Below are 25,249 nucleotides of genomic sequence, written 5' to 3'. Positions count from 1 at the left end.
AGTGAATAATGTAGTAATCCAGGAGAGACGATAAAGAGTTTTAGGCCAGCGAGTGGCAGATGAGAACCGTACATTAGGAAGATTAATCTGGTGGTAATGAATAAAAATCATTCAGAATTCCAAGCAGAAAGTTACTAGAGGTGGACTCTAGGCAAGAGTCCACTGCAGTACTCCAGATGGGAGATAATTAGGATTTAAGCTAGAAATGTGATACTTTTGAAAACAGCCTATTTGAGAGTCTGTGGCAGTGGAATCTACTGGATTAGCAGCTGATTGAATATAGGGAATGAGGAGGCCATGTGCCTCACGGTGACTGTTGTAGAAACAATAAATTCAAGAAAAGGAATTGATTTGGAAATGGAATTGGAAGTACACAGAAAACGAGGTGTTCAATTTTGAAAACACTTTAAAAGCCAGTGAGCCATTTGGTGGAAATAGCCAGGGAATGATCTGTGAGAGCTCCATATCAGAAATTGTAGGGTTCTGGGAAATGTAGATCTGGAGTTTGGGATAGAAGTGGAAGCTAAATATGAATAAAATTTGGACTTCTCATAAATAAAAGTAAGGCTATGGAAGTAGTGGGATCATCAAAGGAGAAAGTAGAAAAAAAGAGGTCCCAAGACAGAAACCTGGGGAAAAGTTGGCAAGGGACACAGAGACAAATGATTGGAGTGGCGAGGAGAAGAACCAAAAAAGAAGTCACAGAGAAGTTAAAGTTGGAAGGGACAAAAGCTATTTGCAAGTGGTTCAAGAGTGCAGAGGTCATAGTAATATTTAATGATAAAGCAAAGAAAGGAATGAGGGCACTGACTGAAGAGGAAGCAGCAGAGGACTTTCTTTTTTGGAGAGTTGGCAACATGTTTTCAGAAAAGGGGGAGGGGATAATTGAGAGAGGAAAGCTAGAAATACAATTATCTACTTTAAAGAGGAGATCATTAGATGGAGGGAGAGAGGCAGACAGGTTGGTGTTGGCAACTGTAAAGGAAGAGTGGGAGGGGAAATGTACAGAGATTTTGAAGTGGCTAAACATTTAGGGAAGTCACATTGAATGCCTTTGCTTTTCTGAGCTTGATCTTTTGAGAATCAAAAGGATGATGGAGTGGGATAGAGGATCTAAGAAAAATGGTGGTAGAAACAGTGCTATAGAAAATAGCAAGTATTCAAAACAGCAAGAAAGATCTGCCTGAGATTAATTAAGAATGAATGTACAGTAATCTCAATCAACATGGCTTGTGACTTTGGGCATTAACTCCTGGCTGCCTTGGGATGGAGAAAACAGACAGTCTGATGGGACAAAGGACTGGTAAAGAAGGAACACTATATACAGGATGACTTATGAGAACAATGTTCTGTCTGAAATAAAAATAACCAGGAAGTATAAACAATTCTAGTAAATAACATTTCTTATTTTCCCTTATGCTGTAGACATTGGAAAGAAGTGAAAAACAATAAGCCAATTATAAGCAGTTATTTTTCTTTTCACATGTTAACTCTGTTATAGTTAGGTGCGTTGCCTACATTTGGAAATTAAGACTTTCAGCTCTGAAGTTCAGGTGTCCTTTGCAAATAGTTATTGATAGGACAGAATATATTTATTCTCTCCATGGTAAATAATAATAGTATAATTGGGCAACTTATTTTGATTGAAATGGAGACATTATTCAGGTGTTTCAGTTAGCCTTAATGTAACCTGCTCTCCAGAATATATATGTTACTATATAATACTATAGTATTTGTGGGTTTATACATATATACATGTAATATGTATAATACTATAGTATTTGTGTATCCCTAATTTTCCACACAGGATGAAGCAGAGGCTGGTATCCTAGTGTAAAGGGGGAGTGTTACTAGCCATGTGTAGAAAGTTCTTATTTCCAGTAAAAATAACTGAAGTTGTAAAACTGTACAGAGAGACCAAAGAGCCAATAATCTTTATTATACAGAAATGTGAAGGCCATATGCATTAAATGAAAAGACATTTTGCAGTGAACATTATGCAGACTCAAACTGAAGGCATCCTCATCTTATTAAGATACAATATAAAAATAAACACTGACCATGAGTTGCTAGACAGAACTCAGCTTCTACCCACCCCTATCAAGCTGAAACTTTCCACAGGAAAACCTGATTTCAATTCATGCCGAATTGTTCAAATGGAAAGAAAAACTAAGGCAAGGTAGAGATAACACATGGACTGGTTATTGTGCTTTTAGAGAGCCAGACTGAAGCTCTACTCAGCTTCGCGTTTAAAAGTTTGTTTCACTTTAAGTTGTATCTCTAGTCACCTAAGCAATACCTGAAGTGAAAAACAAGCAAAAAAAGTCAATTGTGTTGGGGAGTTTTGTGGGGATAGACAGGTTTAGGGGAGGAGATGAAAGTTAAAATCATTCACTTAATTACTTCTGATCAGGAAAAAGTGGTATCAGGTCTGGGTCATCTGTATTAGCCCTTTGACAGCCTTTGTAGCGGCCAAGAGCCAAGATCCATTAAAAGTATCAGCATAATAAATGCTTGATGTTAGCAAAGTTTGGTGCCTGTCCTCTTTATAGGCCCAAATACTGGACTTTGTATCAGGATACTTTTAACATCAAATTGCCCTTATAAATGGGATTTTTCTTAATAAACTTCTCTTTGCACTCACTTCTGAATTGAAAAATGTTTTAGAGAATTGGTTGGAAAGACAGTTGTGTTGAGACAAGACTAATGACTAGCATGGTATCTGTGGGTTAGATACAGACAAAACTACATCCAGAACCCTTAATATAGACAGAATATATCGATTTATGTAGGAAGCCAAATAGGGAACAAAAAAGATCTAAAGATTAGATACTGTTACTGTCTGGACTCAGGATACTGCTAGTCAGCAGCTGAAATTTACAACTCCCTAAATTCAATCAGAGCAGAGACATTTAAAGGAGTCTGGAGGAATCAGGACAGTCTAGTGCTAAAGACTGGAAATTCTGATGGCACCTCCCTCCCTTACAAACTGTAATGCTGACTGCATGAAGGAGGTGGTTGAGAGATACATTTTTTTCATTTTGACTTTTGTCCTAATGAATGATGGAGTAGGATAATGCTAAAAGAAAGTATAGAATGCATTTCTGGTTCTAGGACTATGAGAACCAAGTAATTAAATTTGGAATATTCTCATTAGGTTAGAAGAGAAAAGAAGAGAAAATCATTAGCAGGATAATCCCAAAGACCAACAGCTCCAGAAATCAGTTTTGTGGTTATTGTCCCTTATTCAACGAGACACTTATTTCAGTAAGCTACACTACTTAGCAGAGCCTGAGAGACAGACTGAAAACATGTATTTAAGATAGAAAACAAACTTTAAAAAATGTGATAAATGGTTTGCTCTACATCTCATTCACATTCTGTGGCTAGAGAACTCCAAATTTCACTTAGGTATTCCTGCTTATCCAAAAGCACACTGGATGAAAGTAAACAAAGAAATGAGAGAAAATGTTTATTGGGTGTATGTGGGTTCACCCCATTTATTCACCTCTGGAGTGGAAGTATAGAGAGAAACAAAGTCTGCTTATGATAGTCAAGGTCTGTGGAGGAGCCCGGAAGATGCTTTCCCCAAATCACAAGTCTGATTCAAGAAAAGGAAAAAAAAAATGATGAAAAACATCTCATCACACAAAATTCAGTGATGGTGTGTCTGACAGTCACTGACCAGCAAGGGAAAAGGAGAAACCCATCTGCTGGCTTTAGGATTTATTGAAGGCTGCCAGTACAGCCCAGATCATTTCTGTGGCACTGTGCTTTGTCCCCTCAACCTCAGGGTCCAGTTCTACCAGGTCCTTTGCTCGATTCATTGCCATATCATACTTGTCATCTGTCAGAGAGGAGAAGACATTCTCTAGCACGTCAGAGGAGTGGGCCAGCACCAGCAGTGCTAGTGTTCGCTTGTCCATACGCTGAGGGTCATTTACCCACCGCTCTAGGACACTATCTTGAAGTTTTTTCACTAGTCGCTGTTTTTCTGTTGTATTGGTCACTGGGTGAGTAGTCATGTCAAATAGGAGGAAATTCTGCTTCTCAGTGGTTAGAATACCCTTCTCTACTAGGTTCTTTGCAATTCGCTCTCTTACATTTCTCAGCTGGTACTGTAATTTGAAAGGGTTCCAGGTTTCACCTATGGGGAAAATAAACAGAAGGCTTGAACAACACTATAAACCAACTAGACCTAAGAAGACATCTATAGAATATTCTACCCTGTAACAGTAGAATACACATTCTTTTCAGGTGCACATGAAACATATTCCAGGATAGAGCATATGCTAGGCCATAAAAAAAGACTTAATAAGTTTAAAACAATTGAAAACATACAAAGTATGCTATCCAACCACAATGGAATTAAATTAGAAATTAATAATGGAAGGAAATTTGGGAAATTAAAAAATGTGTTGAAATTAAACAACATACTCCTAAATAACCAGTGAGTCAAAGAAGAAATCACAAGGCAAACTTTAAAAATACTTTGAGTTGAATGAAGAAAGAAATTGAAGAAGACCCAAATAAAAGAAAAACAGCCTGTTTTAATGGAAGGGAAGACGTAACATTGTTAGAATGGCAATACCACCCGAGGGGATCTACAGGTTCAAAGTAATGTCTATCAAAATTCCAACAGCCTTTTCCATAGAAGTGGAAAAGCAGATCCTCAAATTCATATGGAATTGCAAGGGACCCAGAATAGCCAGAACAATCTCAAGAAAAGAGAATAAAGTCAGTGGACTCATATTTTTCCAACTTTAAAACTTCCTACAAAGCTGTAGTAAGTAAAATAGTATGGTACTGACATAAGGCCAGACATATAAATGAATGCAAGAGAACAGACAGCCCAGAAATAAACCCTTGCATATATGGTCAAGTGATTTTCAGCAAGGCTGCCAAGACCATTCAAGGCGGGCAGAATAGTCTTTTTAACAAATGGTTCTGGGAAACTGCATATCCACATACAAAAGAATGAAGTTTAACCTTTACCTTATTTAAATACAAACATTAACTCAAAATGGATCAAAAAGTCACATTCAAGAACTAAAAGTATAAGACTCTTAGAAGAAAGCATTGGGGAAGATCTTCATAACATTGGATTTGGCAACAATTTCATAGATATGACATCAGAAGTGCAGGCAACAAGTAGATAAATTGGACTTTATCAAAATTAAGAACTTTTATGCATCAAGGGTTACTGTCAATAAAGTGAAAAGACAACTTAGAGAATGAGAGAAAATATTTGCAAATTACATATCTGATAAGGGATTAATATCTAGAATATATAAAGAGCTTCTAAGACTCAACAACAACAGAACCCAATTCAAAAATGGGCAAAAGACTTGAATAGACATTTCTCCAAAGAAGATATACAAATGGCCAATAAGCCCATGAAGAGAGGCTCAACATCATTAATCATTAGGGAAATGGAAAGCAAAACCATAGTGAGATACCACTTCATATCTACTAGGATGGCTATAATTAAAAACAAAAATTAGAAAATAGCAAGTGCTGATGAGGACGTGAAGAAACTAGAACCTTCATGCATGGCTGGTAAGAATGTAAAAAGAGTGCAGACTCTGTAGGAAACAGCTTGGCAGTTTCTCAAAACATAGAACTATCACATACATGACCCAGCAATTCTACTGCAAGATATATATCCAAAAGAATGGAAAGCAGGGACTTGAACAGATATCTGTATAACAATATTCATGGCAGCATTATCCAGAATAGCCCAAATATGGAAACACCCAAGTGTCCATCAACAGATAAAATGAATAAACAGAATGGGATAAATACATACAACAGAATATTATTCAGTCATAAAAAGGAATGAGATTTTGATATATGCTACAAGATGAATGGACCTTGAAAATATTATGCTTAGTGAAATAAGCCAGACATAGAAGGACAAGTATTGTATGATTCTGCTTATATGAGTTACTTAGTATAGGCAAATTCATAAAGACAGAAAGTAGAAGAGAAGTTGCCAGGGAATGGGGGGACAGAGGAAGAGGGATGTATGGAATAATGAGAAAGCACTGAGTACAGAGAAAAGTGATGTTTACACAACACTGTGAATGTATTTAATGTCATTGAATTTTACACTTATGAATGACTAAGAAAATAAATATGAATATTTTACCACAGTAAAAAGTTAACTAGGTGTGGAAGGGTATAGCTCAAATGGTAGGGTGCATGCTTAGCATGCATGAGGTCCTGGGTTCAATCCCCCATACCTCCTCTAGAAATGAATAAATAAACCTCATTACCTCTCTCCCCAACCCCCAAAAGTTAACTATATACCCACAAGAAATTAAAACATGTCCACACAAAAAATCTTATCTATGAATGTTCATAGCAGCACTTTATAACAGCCCCAAAGTGGAAATTACTCAAATGCCCATCAACTGATAAATAAATTAATAAGAGTAGTAAAACCATATAATGAAATACTATTTGAGTATCACACTATAGTTTTGAGAAATGTTACCAGTAGGGGAATCTGGGCAAAAGATATAAGGAATCTCTCTGTATTATTTCTTAGAACTGCATGTGAATATACAAATGTGTCAATAAAAACTTCAGTTGAAAAAATTGTTCCAGAAGGTGACATTGGTTGTGTTCTCAAAGTGCCCTGTCGAACAGTGACCTAATTTATGTCATAGATTTAGTTATTTATATTATAGTTTCTAAAATGAACTTTAATATGAATAACAAAAAAGAAATGAAGCATTGATATACACTACAACATGAATGAACCTTGAAAACATTATCCTAAGAAGCTGGTCACAAAAAACCGTAAGTTGGATGACTCCATTTATATGAAATATCCAGAATAGGCAAATCTGCAGAGACAGAACGTAGAATAGTGGCTGCCTGGAGCTGGGCAGGAGGGGTGGGGAAATGTGGGGAAAACTGCTAACGAGTATGGGGTTTATTTTGGGGGTGATTAAAATGTTCTAAGATTGTGAAGATGGTTGCACAATTGTGTGAATATACTAAAATTCATTTAATTGTATACTTTAAATGGGTTAACTGTATGGTATGTGAGTTATATATCAATAAAGACATTAAAAAATTCCTTGTGAGCTTATGAGATAGGGTGGCAGAGGTACGGTGAAGCTTCAGAACATTTTACATGTTGATTAATCATGCCTTTCTTGTCCCTCATTAACCCCGTAAAACAGTGACTATATAACTTACTCAGCACCCTGAATTTCTATACTTCTTTTTCCAACCTTAAGAGTAGGATAAAGGTTATAAAATGTGGGATTTTAAAAGCATTTTAAAAAACATTTGCTCACTTTATTTATTTTATTTTATCATTATTTTTTAATGGAGGTACTAGGGATTGAACCCAGGACCTCATGTATACTAAGCACACGCTCTACCACTGAGCTATGCCTACCCCTCTAAATCACTGTGAGTCATCTTACCAGTGAGTAGCTCTATCCATGTTTGGACAGTTTCCGTGGGTTCAGTTGCTTTGATGTGTTTGAGAGTTTCATCCAGTAAAACATCACCTGTTGGGCTGTCTGACTTTAGCAGTACCTTTCAGAAAAAAAGACATAAGGGACCCTGGCTCATTTACTTTATTCAAATCAAAATCTTTCAATATGTTATATACACATTATTGGTTAAGTGTTAAGTGACATGTAAAGCAGCATAACAAACTATCTCTGTCCTCATGAAATTTAAATTCTAGTGGGGAGATAAAATAACACTTGAAGTGGGGCCCTAGTGACAAACTGGAAATAAATGATAATGGAGAAAAGATTTAAAAACTCTTTGAGTCTGGAAAACCAACTTGTGACACAATAAAAGTAGGAAAGTCAGGAAAAGGAGTCAGTTTTGGGGAAAAGTTGATGAAGTTTGGTTTTAACTGATAAGGGATAGCCAAGTTGAACTGTCTGGCCAATAGTTAGCTATGTTCCTGGGGCTGGAAAAAGAAGACAGGCTGAGAAACCTGGGAGTTAATATCATGGAGGTAATAAATGAAGCTGTAAAGGTAAATGGTATCTCCAAAAGGATACAAAGTGATACAGACTGAGACTTAGATGTTAAGGAGTGGAGAAGTAAGGGAAATAGGGTACAGTCAGAGAAGGAAGAGGATGTAGTATAACAAAGGTCAAGAACAGAGAAAGTTTCAAGTAGGAGGTGGTGGTCAAAAGTGTCAAACACCACATATAGTTTAAAAGAAAAAATTAATTGAAGACTGAAAATTAGATAGTGACGTCTAAGAACACAGTTTCAGTAGAATGCTGAGTATGACCGTGAAGCTGGGAGAGGAAAATACGAGTAGTAAGAAAGTGGAGACAGCAGTATAGCTCATATGCTGGTGGACTTGGAATACGTGGAAAGAGAGAAACTGGTTATCTGAGGACGACCAGAGTTAAGGCTGTGCTTGCTAGCTCGTTTGCCTCCTCGTATATAATACTCTATTTCATAATATTGCAGCTACAGACAGAGATGGAGAAATAATCAACAGCATCCTAAGTGTGATTTTTCTGCATAAAAAAGGAAGGCAAAACCATGAACTTCTTAAAACTCTTTAGATCATGGATACTTGGATTTCTCTCTTGGCTACAGGATAATTAAACGTGTTATACAACGGGACAACTGAGTCAGTGATACTTATTTTGTCTCACTACTCAAATCTTCCTCTTCCTCCAAAATGGACCATTGGTATCTGTCTTTTCAGGAGTGGAGGTTCACAGAGGATGCTTTACCTTTCTGTCTAGTAGTCGCTTCTTACGCATGGTGGGGGGTTCTAGATAGATTCGACCTCGCATGGCCAGCTCTATCAGGATGCCCCCTCGCAGGCCAGATGATATGCAGTCATTCCAGAAAGATGTGTAACCCTGGGGAAGGGGAAAAGAGAAAAGAAAGAACATTCTGAAAGGGATAGAGACTTGCAGCAAGCTCCTGAAGAATGGTCCACTTTTTGTGACTCATTTCACATTACATGAACTCTAAGTACAGAATAAGAGAAAAAACATCCAAATCCCTTAATCTAAACCCCCTAAAGTATGATCTTCTGCCTGACTTCACGCTCTTTGTAAATTCCTATGGTTTGGCTGTTATTTAATAATAGGCGTGCCAAATTTTAATTTTGGGGAAGAATTTTGGCTTCTTTAAAATCCGTTTCCATGACATTCTAAATTTCAGAGTGGGACACAAATAAGTAGAAAATTGTATAAACCATCAAGCCTTTTACAAAGTCTCCAAGTTATGTATTATTTGCAAGCTATTTTGATGGGTGGTGTAGTAGAAACCCAGCTCTGCCACTGACTAGATAAGTACCTTGGGTACGTTCTCAAGTGCAACGTCCTCATCTGTAAAATCAGGGCACTAACAGCTATCTTTATAAGTTTACTGTGAGGAGTAAGTGAGATATACATTAAGAAAGCACTTAGTATAGTACATGGCATATTGTAGTCACTTACATGTTAGTTTCCTTTCTGTAGGAACTATAGGGAATACAAAAACATAATTAACAGCCACTGTCTTAAGGAGCTGAAAATGTAGCTGGAAAGACCATGCAAAATTGAGGAAAGCTCTGTGATAATATAAAATTTAAATAAAAGCTCAATTGAAAAGGGAGAAGAGACAGGCATAAATGACAACTGGAAGTTTGGTTTAGATGATAGTTTTTCAAATTACAAACCACTTTTAGGCTAGAGTAGTCAGGAACTCTTAAGGGACTTGAGCTGGAGTTTGAAGAATCAGTTCAATTTAGCAGAGAGGGAGGGTTTTCCAGATGAAGGAAATTATCTAACTTCTACCTATACTTCAAAAGGGCATTCTAAACAAAATTATCAAGGAAGGAGACCTCAAATATATTTAGAGATCTAACTTAAGGATTTAATGAGAAATCATGAGATCAAGTTGGTCAGGGATAGGCTGTGGAAAGCCTTGATGCTTTGAACTTTTAACTGAAAGGCAATATTGAATTCTGAAGGTTCTGAGCAAGGAGTTAATATTAACACAAGGAAGGCCCATCAACGTTACCAGAAATGTTTGGCATTCTTTAGCTATATTTGGGTGTAGTATTCCCTCTTACTGGAGAGAACTGGTGTGATGTTGGCAGGGAGGTTCTACCATGGCTTTAAAGCATCACCAAGACTAAATGACTATTAATAGCAGTAATATCTAACATTTATTGAACACTTATAACATAGTAGATTTGTGCTAAGATTTGCATGCATTATCTGATTACATCTTCACAACAATCCTATAGGGTGGTACTATTATCCACATTTTAAAGATGAGGAAACTAAGGCTTATGGAGGTTATATAACATGGAGCTAAATAGTGGCAAAGAATTTTTTAAAAATTCCAGTTTTTCCTCTTTATTGATTTGGGGGCCATGCACTCACTTTTCTTTAGGAAGCTATCATTGAAATTTTAACATGCATGATAATTAATTTAAAATTAATACAAGAGCTACTTTATTTCTAAAACAAATCAATGTATTAACCACTCTCCTAGTTGGCCAATATTTTATCTTTCTTTACCTCACAAATCAGACACTGCTATTGGCATCATCATTATTTTATACAGGTAGCACTTGTTTAGATTTACCCAGATGCTTACCAATTTCTTTGCTCACCATCCCTTCTTGCATCTCAGACCTCCTTTCTGGTACCATTTTCCTTCTTCCTAAAGTAGAATTTCCTTAAGTGAAAGTCTGTTGGAGGCAAACTCTACTTTGTTTATCTGAAATGTCTTTATCTTACCATTGTTCTTAAAAGATAGTTTCTCTGGATATAAAATTCTAGGTTGACAGTTTTATCACATTAAAGATACTATGCCCTCCTTTCCTAGCTTCCACTGTTGCAGCGAGAAATTTATCATCCTCACTGATTGTGGAAGGTGATTTGTCTTTTTTCTTTGGTCCTTTAAGATCTTCTCTCTTGGTGTTTTGCAGTTTGACTACAACATAACTGTATTATGAATTTACTTATTTTGTTTGGCATATGCTTCCTGTACCTGTAGTTTTATTTATTTATTTAGTATCCTAGGAATCCCATTAACGTTATTTATTTAGTTATTGGGGGGGAGTGGTAGTTAGGTTTGCTTATTTATTTAGTTTTAGAGGAGGTACTGAGGACCGAGCCCAGGACCCTGGGTATGCTAAGCATGAGCTCTACCGCTTGAGCTATACCCTCCCCACTGTAGGTTCATTTTTCAGTTCTCAAAAATTCTCAACTTACCTCTAAGAATTTTGGGTTTCCTCCATCTCCTTTATTCTTTCCTTCAATCTTTTTAATTCTAACTCCCACATCTTTTAACCTCTCTTTCATATTTTCCATTTTGTCTCTGTGTTGCTCTCTCAAGAGTTATTTCATATCTGGCTTCCAATTTACTCTCTCCACCTATATTTAATAGGTTAAACTAACCCTGAGATTTTGATTTTAACTACTTTTCATTTCTCAAAGTTTTAGTTAGTTACTTTTCATATTTGCCAGATCATTTGTGATCCCTTTTCTTGTTCATTTTGTGATTCTTTTATTTCTTTAAAAATGTCATAGATATTTCATATTATCTGATCATTTTAGTATCTGAGGTCTCTGAATGACCTGTTATTTCTGCTGATTTTTTCTCATGGGTGTATTTTTCTCTTTATGTTTGATGATATTTGATTAAGAGCTAGTTAGTTAGTAGTTAGTTAGTTAGTTAGTTAGTTAGTTAGTGAATCCATGAGATTCTGGAGGCATGAATTGAGGATGTCTTCCTCTAGAGGAAGATGGGCATTTGCTTCAGCTGAGAGCAAGGCATGGGGGTACCAGGAGACTGCCACACGACAGGGTACAGATTTAAACCCAGATTCTCCATTTTATTTCAACCCAAAGGTTTATTCATTACCACCGACAATTCCTAAATCTCTGGACTGATTTGGTAATTTGCCCCAGAGTAACCTGGTTTTCATGATTGTTTATTGCTCACCTCTAGAATTTTAATTTTGGTGTTTGTTTGGGAGCTCTGAAGATTTCCTTTACTTTCCAAAGGCTCAACAATACATTAAAAATTATGTTTACTCAAGACTTAGTCTCTGACCACTATACTGCCAGAAGGAGAGATCTTCTAATTCCATTCTTCCCATAGCCAGGATGATCTTTCAGCTCAAATCTAATCAGATAACTCCCTTCCCCTCTGCTTAAAAATATTTCAAATGCTCCTCCTGGTGAAGTCCAAATTCTTTAGTACATAGCACTTAAACCAGGGGGCTGTTACTGGTCTCTCTCTGGTCCCTTTCCCCTAGAACAGCATACTCCAGCTTTCTGGAACTATTTTAAGTATTCTTTAATGCATCATTTCTGCTGACTGGCCTTTCCACACACAGTTCTCTCTGTCTAGGAGAACCCACAGTCTTCTTTCCCCACCTCCTCCTTGTTCTTAAGGATTGAGTACAAGGGTCACATCTTCCATGTAACCTACTCTAACATGATCTTTCCCCCAACTCCACCCTCTGGGTTAGGTTCCTCACCTGTGTGTGTATGTGTCTATTTCTCCTCTGTCGTTTATATCATTTTTTAAATTAATTAATTAATTTATTTATTTATTATTAAAGTATAGTTGATTTACAAAGTTGTGTTAGTTCTGGTGTACAGCAAAGTGATTATTTTATACACACACACACACACACACATTCAGATTCTTTTCCATTATAGGTTATTACAAGATATTGAATATAGTTCCCTGTGCCATACAGTAGTTCCTTGTCATTTTTCTACTTTATATATAGTAGTGTATATCCATTAATCTCAGACTCCTAATTTATCCATCCTCCCCCCTTTCCCCTTTGGTAACCATAAGTTTTTTTTCTGCCTGTGAGTTTATTTCTGTTTTGTAAATAAGTTCATTTGTATTTTTTTTTAGATTTCACATATAAGTGATATCATATGATATTTGTCTTTCTCTGTCTGACTTTACTTAGTATGATAATCTCTAGGTCCATCCATGTTGCTACAAATGGCATTATTTCTTTCCTTTTAATGTCTGAGTAATATTCCATTACACACACACACACACACACACACACACACACACACACACATATGAATATATATATACCACATATTCTTTAACCACTCATCTACCCTATTATTTATTCTATTGCATTGCAATCAACTGCATGTCGGTAGACATAAATTTCTTAGGGACAGAGTATATGACTCATACATAGTATTTCTCAATAATTGTTACTTAAAAGCATAAATTTATGATTCAAAGTAAATATGTGAATCTGCAAAACCTCAACCTGAAACACGAGCATCCTCAGACATATCCAAGGTTCCCAGGGGCCACATCTTAGTTTCAAAGCTAGGATTAGTTCTCCCCACTGCCTGCTTCATGACTCCTTCAAGAGTCATACTTGCACCTCCTCTTTAAGGAAGGAGTAAGCCTTTTTTTTTTCTCCCAAGTAATAATTGATTTCATACAAGTTAGCTGCCTAATTAAGGTTAAACTATAACTTTACTTTAGAAAATATAATTTACTTAGGCATAACTTTTATATAATCCTGGTGACTTTATGATTCTCAACAGGTGTGCAAACAGTTCAGCCAGTACTAAAGCAATTAGAGGAACATTTTCCTTTGTTTTTTCATTTCTTTCTGACTATATAACTTCTGTTTCAGTGACAATGATGTCAGATTGTCAACAAAACTATAAAGGATAAGAACTATAAATAAAGAAACAATGGATACAAAATGTATGTTTTTCAATATCACCCTTTCCCATTCACAGTACCTCATTTTATGTAAAACTCTTCAAATTAGTTTTCTAACTTCTTTTTTTTATTGAATTACATGCCATATTAGAAAAAAGTATAAAAATACATATGTAGAGTTTTTAAAAATAATTATAACTCTAAGGTCCATTTTCCTCTAAATATATCTAGTTGTCTTGGGGAATTCTCAAACCATGGATAATAAAGATTCTGGGTTAAAGGGCCAGTGCTTTAGTATGCAGGACGATCTAGCACATGCATACTAAAGCTCACCATTCAGTCATTAAATTTAATTACCAAAGGCTGTATACATAATGGAAAAGAAAAAGAGAAAAATTTTAGTATCTACTAAAAAAACATTATTGTATCCTGCCTCATGACCAAAAGAAAATACTGGAGGATTGGCAGAATGAGAGCTTTCTGATCTTTCTGTATGTATAGCAGACTTTGTTTTTTCTTGATTAGAAAAGTAATGTATAATTGTCAAAAAAAGAAAAAAGAAAAAAAGAGAAAAGACTATATTATAGAAACGTATAACTTAGAAAGTAAAACTCTCATACTTTTATTATCTCCAGGTAATAGTTCAGTGGGTTTTTTCTAGATTTTATATGCACAGTCCATTATATACTATTGCATACAGAAATGGGATCATACTGAGTGACAACTTTTCCACTTACCCATCATTTTGGGTATCTTTCCACATCACTAAATACGGAGCTACCTCATTCACTGTAATAGCTGCATAGTACTGCATTTTAGATCCATTCTAGTTTAGCTATCCAAGCCATTACTGAGTTATGTTTGGGTTGCCTACAATTTTTTGCCATTATTAAAAAAAAAAGCTATAAAGAAATATTCATTTGTATGTGTATTTATGTTGAATAAATTGCTAGAAGAAACTTTTGAGTCAAAGATTATACATATTGAAATTTTTGATGCCATTTTATTCTCATAAAAGGTTGGGCAATAAGATTTCAATAAATTCAGACAGTCAATACTTTATGCTGAATTTCCGCCTAGTTAAGTATTTGTTATTCAAACTTCCTTGAAGACACACCTTCAAACAACTCTGAAGGTTAGAGATTTTAAAGTTACCTGCTTAGGGTAAAAAGAGGAAAGAAAGCAAAGAAACTTAAAGCATCATTAAAGACTATCCTTATAAGAAATTTCAAAAAATGTTAGAAAGTCCTTATGATAAAGTTGAATGAAAACCAACCAAATACATAATTGTATATTCAAGATTATCATAATTATATAAAATACTTTAAAAAGTAGTTTTCTAATTTTTCCAAATTGTCTACACTGAGAAAAATATTTTATTAGGGAAAAAACATCCTTCCAACCCCAAATCAAAACACTCAGCATTAAAATTGCTTCACTTTCCATAAGAGAAGGAATTTTATTGTGTCTTCTTGAAGCCTTTTTTATATGCCCAATTCCAAACCCCAAAGTCTGTCTGATAATCTCCAGGGGCTATCAAAAATTGTGTGAGAATACAAAAGTTATATGAGCAAAACAAATTCATTTTTTCCTCTAAAAAATTACTTTACGAGTTAATTTACTGTACACCAGAAATTGACACATTGTAAACTGACTATAACTCAATAGAAAAAAAAAAGAGTTTGTTTACTATTTTTCTTTAAAGTGCTTTATTAAAAGAGTGCCTTCTAGGATTTGTTATAAATTCCTCTTTTATAAATTAATGTGATTCATTCTAACTCCAATTAATAGTCTATGTCCACATAGCCAACAGAAACACTTTAGAAAACAGATTAAGCGTTCAAAGCTCACCCTGTTTAATCATAATGGGGAGTAAGGAATTGTGACCTGGATGTTATTTGGTTTACCAGATGATTTCATCATGACTGGGAAGAATGGATTATAAAACTAGACAAATGGATAAGATTTCTTAATAAACTACATGAAGATTATATCGTTTCAGGCTTATTCAGGATATTGGGTGGGAAGATGCAAAGCTGCTGATAATAATCAATTTATCAGTTTTCTAAGGGCCACCAGTTAGGGTTTTTTTTTAAAATAAAGCCATTACTAAAAGTTCAGAAAATAAAAACAACATGGTAATGCCTTGTCAGTGAAAATGAAGTCCAAAATAAAGGAAAGCAACTGGTAATCTTTGAATATTCCTACATAAGTTTTAAATCTCATTCTGTCCAGTAAAAGTATCCTTAATTTTTAATTCTAAAAAATTTAAAAGTGATTGTAGTACCAAAAACAGTAACTTATATGCCTTTCTTTTCCCACAATCTGTTACTTATGATAAAATGGAATTTTCATCACTACACATCATGCAAAGGAAATGAAGGAAAGAAACAGTTGAGAAGGGGGAGTAAAAATCTGAAAATGTGCATAAGGCACTCAATCTATTTCCCTATGACTCCTTAAATGATTTAAAATAGATTGAGAGACACATAAAAGCAGCTTACATGCCCCAACTGGGAGCTAGGGTGGGCAATATCAGAGATCTGCGTTCTGATTACAGACGAGCAGGTACAGAGGAACACTGTTGTAACCTCCCTGGCTTGCTGCAACCCTTCCCCTTCTGGCTGAAGTGAATTCCAGGTGATTTAAAGAACTGATGCCTTTCTCTTCCCCTTCATTTTCCTTTTTCCCCTTTGTGGAGACAGATACCAAAGACTAGGACATTCAAAAGCAACTACATACACAGGTTAATTAGAAGGGCATTACAAATGCCCAAGGAAAGGCACAGGCTAGAAAAGACTTAAGAAGACCTTAATTTTACACTTTAGGCTGATCCTCAGCACAGAGATAAAAGCATTACACCACACACAAAAATCAACTCAAAATGGATTAAAGGCTTGAATGTAACACCTGAAACAGTTAAATTACAAGAAGAAAACAGAGGGTGAGGTCTTTGACATTGTTCTTGGCAATATTTTTTTGGATTTGACACCAAAAGTACAAGCACCAAAAGCAAAAAATCAACAAGTGGGACTACATCAAACTAAAAAGTGTCTGCACAGAAAAGGAAACCATCAATAAAATGAAAAAGCAACATACGGAGTGGGAGAAAATATCTGCAAACCACATATTCAATAAGTGGTTAATATCCAAAATATACAAGGAACTCATATACCTCAACAGCAAAAATCCAAACCCAATTAAAAAATGGGCAAAGGACCTGAACAGATGTTTTCCCAAAGAAGACATACAAATGGCCAACAGGTACATGTAAAGGTGCTCCACATCAGGGAAATGCAAATCTAAACCACAATGAGGTAACACCTTATACCTGCTAGGGTGGCCGTTATCAAAAAGGTAAGAGAGAAATGGTAGAGAGAAATGTGAAAAAAAGGGAACTCCTGTACACTGTTGGTGGGAATGTAAACTAGTACAGCCACTCTGGAAAACAATATGGAGGTTCCTCAAGAAGTCAAAACTAGAGTTACCATTTGATCCAGCAATCCCACTTCTGGGTGTATATCCAAAGGAAACAAACTCATCATTTCAAAGAGATATATGTATTCTTGAGCTCACTGCAGCATTTTTCACAACAGCCAAGGTATGGAAACAATCTTAGTGCCCATCAATGAATAAATGAGTGAAGGGGAAAATATCACTCAGCCTTAAAAAAGAAAGAAATCCTGTCATTTGTGACAACATGGATGAATCTGGACGACATTATGCCCTGGAGATATTTTACCTGGAGATATTATTTCACTTGGAGGTGAAATAAGCCAGAGAGAAAGATAAACACTGTACTATATCATTTACATGTAAAATCTGAAAAAAACCAAGCTCATAGAAACAGAGTAGAAAAGTTGTTTCAAGGGCCTTGGGGGTTGTGGGGAAAACAGAGGCTGGTAGCAGGGTATAAACTTCTAGTTACATGATGAATAAGGTTTGAGGATCTAATGTATAACATGGTGACTACAATAGTTGCTAACACTGTAATATATAATTAAAATTTGCTAAGAGAATAGAACTTAAATGTCCTCTCTCTCTTTGTGTGAGAGAGAGATGTATACATATGTGATATAGGTATACATTGTGAAAAGATTCCTCCAATTAACCCATCACCTAACATATATGTATACATATACCAAATCATCACATTGTATACTTCAAATATCTTACAATTTTGTCAATTTATTGTTCATTTTGTGCAATCAGGAAACTAAATGACCAGGTTATGACCTAAATTATAAATTAGACTTTAATCTTTTGATTTTAATAAAATGTTTTAGGACTGAGCAACTTTCAAAGAGGAGCAATTTTCTCCATTTATAGCCATTCATTGACAAGTTGTGTACTGACTTACTGTAACTGATTTTTTTAACTTACTGATTGCTGAAATTCTTTTTTACTAGCTTAAAAAAAAACTTGCACTTCCAATCTCCCATTGCTAATAAATTACAATGAGTAAATTATAATTGATGATCACTAGTAAGTTTGAAAAAGCTTAGCATTAATATATTTTATATTTATAATTTAAAAGTTTTATTGTCTGATTTATCTTTTTTTTTGACATATATGAATAGTGACATTGTTTTAAAGAACATAATTGAGAAGTACAAGGCTATTGTTAGCAGCACCATTCATAATGGACACTCGAATGTCCATTAACTGGCAGAATGAACAAACAGTCATATATTCATATAATGAAATACTACACTGCAGTTAATTGAATTAAATTATATGCAACAACATGGCTGAATCTCAAACACACTGAACAAAAGAATACATGACAGTATTAACCCAATAACATAAAGTTTAAAAATAAGCAAAACTAAAATATACCATTTCGAGATATACACATGTTAAAACTACAGGGAGGTAGGGCTGCATGTGATTAGCGAAGGGCACAAGTTGCTGCCTCCAGGATGCTTACAATGTTATATTGATGGTGGTTACAAGAGTGTTTGCTTTAAAAGTACTTCTTAAATTTTACATATGTGTTTTACACGCTTTTTTGGATATGCTAGTATTTCACAATTTTAGAAAAGTTAAATAAAACACACAACTGGATGTCCAGCTCTGGTACTTTAGTTTCAAAACATCTGAGTTCATTTAAAGGAGATGGGATGATTTCAAATATCTGTGGTTACTGCAGTTGCAAATCACTGAAATTATTACAAACATCCAGCTGTTGTTCTTTTTTCCTAGAAACTGTCTCTCTTCGCAGTCTAACTCTTGTTCATCTTCAGAATCCAGGTTAAGAGTTATCACTAGCCAGAAGTCTTTCCCAATATCTCTCCTCCTTCCCTTTCCAACATCCTGCTTTCCACCACCCATCCGAGTCAGGTGTCTTTCCTCTCTGCTCCTTCGGTATCTAGAACATAGTTATGCATATATCACAATATACTGCAATGGTCTGACTTTCCTGATCCCCCTCTCAACCTCTCCCACCACTAGGAGAAGCCACTAGACTGTAAATGATCTCAAAAGCAGGGACTGTTGTTTTTGTTCTCTTTCAATATCCAGCACATGACATGTATGAAACATTCAATAAATTTTTGGTGACTAAACAAATGAATGACAATATATTTCCACAGTACCAATGAATAATACTTCTTGTCAATTTTTACTCCAGTGACATGAAAGATATGGTTTAAAGCTTTTATGTCACAGTGCATAGTAAGTACTCAATAAATGGCATTACTAAGAGAAAGCTCTGTAAGGAAGGGAAGAAGGTTAAAAGACACCCTCCACAAATTCAAAAGATCGTAGCCAAAAGTCAAAAACATTCGTAGGTTCATTCCTCTTACAAGTAACTTAATTTAATAACAAAGAGTCTCAAAAAGGAGTTTTAAATATACTAGCAATTAAAACATTAGCTGTCAATGAGTCAATAATAATATCCACATCAAAACTCTTAACAAAGGCAATAATGACAAATAGGATCTTGATTTCAACAGGAAATCTATTTTATTTGGTTCAGGCTGGTGCTCAAGTTTAATTTTCTCAGTTGAGGTCAGTGTTATTGAATTGAGGTAACATCTAATTTTAAATGTACTTTAAAGGTTAGACTCTTCAACATATATTTAAATTTCTTGAATATTTTCACAAGAAATGAAGCTTAGTATTTTTAAACCAGTCTGTGGCAGCTACTCCTCAGAAGAATCTTAAGAAAGGATGACAGTAATATTTCACAATTTGACTATGTGATCTAATGTCATTCTTTTCTATACCTACAATCTTGAAATATTAGTCTCTTTATGTTATTTTCTCCTTACATTTTTTTAAAACAAATAATTTCTGAAAAATTATACCATTGGTTCTACACAGAAAATTTTATGGATATCTTCAGCAAAAATTAATGTGGGGACTTTGGGATGCAAAATTTAACATTTAGGAATTTTTCTGACATGTCACAAATCTCAAACCATATAAAAACAAGAAATTACATACATTGCAAAACATATACTCAAAAAGAACATAGAGCAAAAAAATATCATTAAGTCTTTAATTTGGACACAAAAATGAAATGGATGCTGCTGTTTTCTTTAGGCTTGATCCTGTTACTTAAAGAAAAGAGTCTAAAAGTCTTGCCTGGCACTCAAAATCATTCCTACTCTGATCTGAGTCTAATTTGCCAATTTTGAATCTCATTGTTTTCTAAGAACACCACCGACTTCAGTCATACTGGAACTCAATTATCTCCCACATTCATCAAGCTCATGAAACTTCTGCTCACTCATCCAGAATGTGTTCCATTCTACTTACGTTAGTTGCTGTTTACTTCTTTAAAAATCTTTTGAATTGTAAAATATAATGTGCACACAGAAGAGTGCACAAAAGTGGAAAACTCAATGAATTATTCCTAAGTGAATATCCATGAAACTTCCCCCAGAGAAACAGAAAACAGCACCCAGAAAGCACCTTCACGCTCTTTTTAAAAAAAATCATTAACACTCCCCTACCCCTCACAAAAAGGTAACTACTATCCTAACAAATATAGTAATCCCTTTCTTGCTTTTCTTTATAGTTTTACCACCTAAATATGCAACTTCAAACACCATAGTTTAGTTTTCTGAATTTTATATACATGTGATCATACAATATGTATTCTTTGGTATCTAGCTTCCTTTACTGAACATTATATGAGAACCATGCATGTCTTTAACAAAGTCCATTTTCATTCTATAGAAAATATATTTATACTAATTTAAATAAATAAACAATTCATTTTATCCATTCTGCTGTTGATGGAGCTTTGGGTTACTTAACTTTTAAAAAGATGTATATCTTGTTTCCCCAGCTAGAATGCATGTTTCTTGAGGACAGGGGCCATATATTATACTATTTTATATTTAACTTAGTATTTGTATAATGCTAAGCATGTAATGGGTGTTCCCAATCACATTAAATATTGATTAAATAAATCCATAAGTAGTTTGCAAGATAAGAGAAAAATAAGTTGAACTAGAAATCAACATAATATATTTAGAAATACTTATGTAACTGGCATTTTGGAATAACTATTACTACTTTAATATATCAGAAGGTTTGACCTCTCATTTATTTAGAACTAACGATTTATCATTTCTTGTTCTTCCTAAGCCAACTGAAAGCTTAAAGCTTAATTTATCAACTATCTCAAAATAAAATTAGGACAACTCAAGAAGTTGCTATTATCTGCCCATCTTCATACAGTATCTCACCAATATGTTGAGTACCCACAATGGTCATAGCTCTAAATAAGTTCCTTTTTTTTTTTTATTCTATTTACTTAAGTCTGTATTAACTATTATAAATTTAGAAACACACAAAGACAAATTTAAAAGAAGTTTTTGTACAGAACAGAGGCAAAAATTCTAGTATCTAGGTTCAGCAGGAAATTAATCATTCCTATTCAAAACTAAAACAAACCAAACAGCTTTTTAGTTCTAATATGCTCTTCTTCTTCAGTCAGTGAATATTTTAGGCACTGTGTAAACATCTCAAAACAGTATTTACATCACCTAATCTTTAAGCCTACTCTGAACTTCTCTTGGAGAATCAGTTTTGCTTTTTCATTTATTTGACTTAAACAAAACCAGAGCCTCACCAACTTCCTCAGCAAACAGGAAAATATACTTCCAGGCAAGATTTTCTGACACATTTGTGTCTTGGCCAAGTACAGATGGGTATGCCTCTATTAGTTTTAACAATACACAGGCTATAACAAGTCTTGTAATTTTTGTTCAGGTTGGTAATTTGACATGATAAAAAAACAGAGAAGGGAAAAGTGATAAAGAAAATAAAAGGTAAAGTCTAAGAAACAAGGGTATTCTCAAGTTAAGGAATCAAAGTAGAAAAGAAGACATGTTACTAGATGAAAGAAGCCAATTCATTTCTATCTTAGGACAATTATCAAAGCCAAATTTAGTAGTTTTTTTTTAATAGAAAGTAACACTAAATTTGATAAGTTTTCAAAACAGGCCTATAATAAATATACCTTCTAAAATTTACCAACGTCTTCTTGAACAGGAAGTAGATTGTTTAAAATATGATATTAAAGGCAAAATAAATAATTAAATTACAAATGAAGGATAATGTATACAACTAGTAGAAAAGCCAAGAAAATACTTGGTTGTCTCACAAGACTTGCTATCTCAAGACTAATATTATTATAAAATAAATGTTCTATCAATAAGGGAAAAATTAGAAAGAAAAGAAAAGCTGTAATTAATTTTAAAACATTTTCTAAAATAGTCCTCATCAATTGTTGATATTTAACTTCTAAAGATACAGAGAATAGAATAAAAGTTATTTTACTATATCATTAGAGAACTACCCACTGTTTATTTTTGTAAGATGCTTAATCATACATGTTCCTTCTCTTTTCATTTAAAAGACTTTTCTCCCCAAAGCTCAAGAAGACTTCAATGTGTGGAAACTCTTTCTTAGTTTAAAAAGAGGTTATTTCACCACCAATATAACTTGGGAAACTACCAAGTACAAAAACTTTACACTGTGTTATATCCTCTAAAATTTTGAAGTAATTTTGTAATTAAATTATACTTCAAGTAATTATACTTCTGGATTTTACCCTCTAAGTATCAGCCATTCTCCCTAACTCCACCATCCCCTAGATGGCTGAAGCACAATTCTAAGGTCAACTTAGCAATAGTGAAAATATTTTATCAGATCACTTCCTAAAAACATTTCAATACTTAGTCTTTGAGACAGCCTAGCAAACCCAAATGCATTACCTCTTTATCTTTTAGTCCCAGGAGCAATACTTCTTCCATAAGGGTGAGGCGGATATCCTTAGAGTCTCCAGGGTCCTCATTGTCTTGAATTCTCCCTTGATTAGTGTCTTCCTCACTTTCCACCTTCTTTACAGAGTTCTTCCCTACTTCAGAGCGACGGGCTCGATGAGTTAAAGTGGTCATTCTCACCTCTTTCTGGAGGGGGTGATGAAAAAATATCTATATGTGTGCTAATGTAAATGAACATATAGATATTCACACATGCATACTAAAAATGGATACAGATAAGAAATATTTACAAACTTAAGAGAGAGAAAGGAAGGAGTAATGACCAGAAAAAATTAGGTGTATAACACAATATTTTTTTCCAAGTACAACAGCTTGAATCTACAGAAGGAAATGACAAGAAATCAAATCAGTAATTCTAAAGATCAATATAAATGATCATTTGTTAAGCCTGTTGATTTCTTGTGCATAACCTATAACCCAGGAGGGACTGTCCATCATTATGACTCTTCTTTCACAAAATGGATTCTCCCCAAGTTAAATAATATCAAACAGCAAAAAATTATGAGCATCCAGCTCCAAAGAGCATATAATAATTTATATGTAATTTCTATAAACATTCAATGGTACATTATAAAACATGCACAAAAGCAGTCCAAAAAAACATTAAGGAAAACTAAATAGAAATACATGTTCTAGTATTTTCTTCCCAACCCCTAATGACTCATCTCATGCACTCACTTTGGAGATCACCAGTCTAGAGAACAACACTCAGAAGATCATGTGTAGTAATTCCATTTAGCTAGAAAACTTTCATCTCTATCCCTAGGCTGGTCATCTTGCAAATACACAAACAGCTGCCAACAAAAAGTACTGACAAGAGAATGTTAAAAGATTAGCAAACTTTTTCTCAATTACAAAAAAAAAAAAAAAAAACAACAAAAAAGAGCATGCCCTTTTATACCATGCACTTCAGTTGTTATAAAAATTCACAATCAAGAGAAACTGCACTATCATCTGTGACAGTTTAAAGTTAGCATGCTTTAAATAAATCTAAATGCCAGTTTTAAGATGAAATATAATAAATATCTTAAATCAGCAATTATTTAAAAGAATAGCTTTTTCAAGATCAAAAGAATGCACTTAAGAGCCTCTGTGACTGAATCCCATTCTACCTTCTAGCAATACTTCTCATTACTCCCAAGTATGTACTGTTAACAAACCATTTCTCAACCATGTCCCTTGCCTTCCACCATTGCTCCCCTGTACACGCTGGAGTTCTCTCCTTTTCCCCTTTCTCTCTAAATTCTTCCCAGTCTTCAAAGGCCTATTGAAGACCCACTGTAAAGCCTTTACTGAATCTGCTTCTCCATTACCCATATGTCCCATGGCCAGAATAGGTCTCTCCCTCAGCTGTACTTTCACACAACTTTATTTATACTTACTTCCTTTACAGAATTTATTATAGTCTTTCTTTTGGTATGGCTGTCTCTCAATTGTAAACTTCTTGAGGGCAGGGATATTGTCTTCTTGGGTTTTTATATTCTCCATAGCAACTAGCACAATGTCTTTAACGTTGTAACTGCTCGATAAATATATACTGATTAAAATGAATACTCAGAAACGCATGTGAACATTTAAAATAGAAATACAAATGAAGTGACTTACAAAAGATTCTTTGTACAAGGCTATGTTTCGAATAATTCTTGGTGGGAGTCAGGAAGAAGAGTAAAGGAGGAAGTGAACCATGAAACAAACGCTTAAGGGCACTAACCCTGTCTGGCACTGTGAATAGGTCTTATTTCCGAATCCAATCCAAGAAACTTTAAATGGGCAAAAAAATTAAAGGAAATTTTCTTTGAGGAACTAATTGCCCCTGGACATTTACTAGTTAAAAATCCTATTTTAAAAAAACCGAACCCAATGGCCCCCAAATTAAATAAATAAAAACCTCCCTCTCCCCATAAAATAAAAGAATTGGAGTCTTTTTTTTTTTTTTTTTTGTACCTTAGGAAATACATGTCCCCAAGTTGCTTACCTGACGTTACTTCTGGGTTACGGCCAGACGCAGGCTGCAGCTTGCGCTCTATTTCAGGGGGACACCTGTCCCCACTCCCACCCCACACCCCGTCCTAGTAGGTGAAAAACTTCTCAGCCACGCAGAGAGAACAAACTTCCTGATCTTCGTTGCAGAGAAGGAATAACACATCAGCTCTCTCAGGATCACTAGGCAACCTACCTTGGTGTTTCTTTATTGGACCAATCAGGAACCTCCAAGGTTGAGCTCAGCCAATCGGAGCTTACGAGGGGAGGCTCTCCCCCCG

General features: G+C 34.8%; 1 protein-coding gene across 4 annotated transcripts; it reads right to left on the bottom strand.

Moving 5' to 3' along the window:
• Window positions 1–1,911: 1,911 nt before the first annotated feature.
• On the bottom strand, window positions 1,912–25,152 carry GOLPH3L (golgi phosphoprotein 3 like). 4 transcript variants are annotated; one of them, XM_032464348.1, is made up of 7 exons: window positions 24,964–25,152; window positions 24,371–24,507; window positions 23,667–23,798; window positions 22,920–23,114; window positions 8,739–8,870; window positions 7,446–7,560; window positions 1,912–4,147 (listed from the first exon to the last, which is right to left on the bottom strand). In XM_032464348.1, exons 4-7 carry the CDS (start codon window positions 23,100–23,102, stop codon window positions 3,720–3,722), a joined length of 858 nt encoding a protein of 285 aa, XP_032320239.1. In that variant the 5' UTR covers window positions 23,103–23,114; window positions 23,667–23,798; window positions 24,371–24,507; window positions 24,964–25,152; the 3' UTR covers window positions 1,912–3,719. The 4 variants fall into 4 exon arrangements, with proteins under 4 accessions (XP_032320239.1, XP_014416346.1, XP_032320241.1 ...); XM_014560860.2 differs by lacking the exon at window positions 23,667–23,798; XM_032464350.1 differs by lacking the exon at window positions 24,371–24,507.
• Between the last annotated feature and the right edge of the window lie 97 nt (window positions 25,153–25,249).

This window comes from Camelus ferus, chromosome 21 (genome assembly GCF_009834535.1).
Source record: "Camelus ferus isolate YT-003-E chromosome 21, BCGSAC_Cfer_1.0, whole genome shotgun sequence".
Lineage (NCBI taxonomy): Eukaryota > Metazoa > Chordata > Mammalia > Artiodactyla > Camelidae > Camelus > Camelus ferus.
This window is presented reverse-complemented; position numbering and strand designations above follow the sequence as displayed.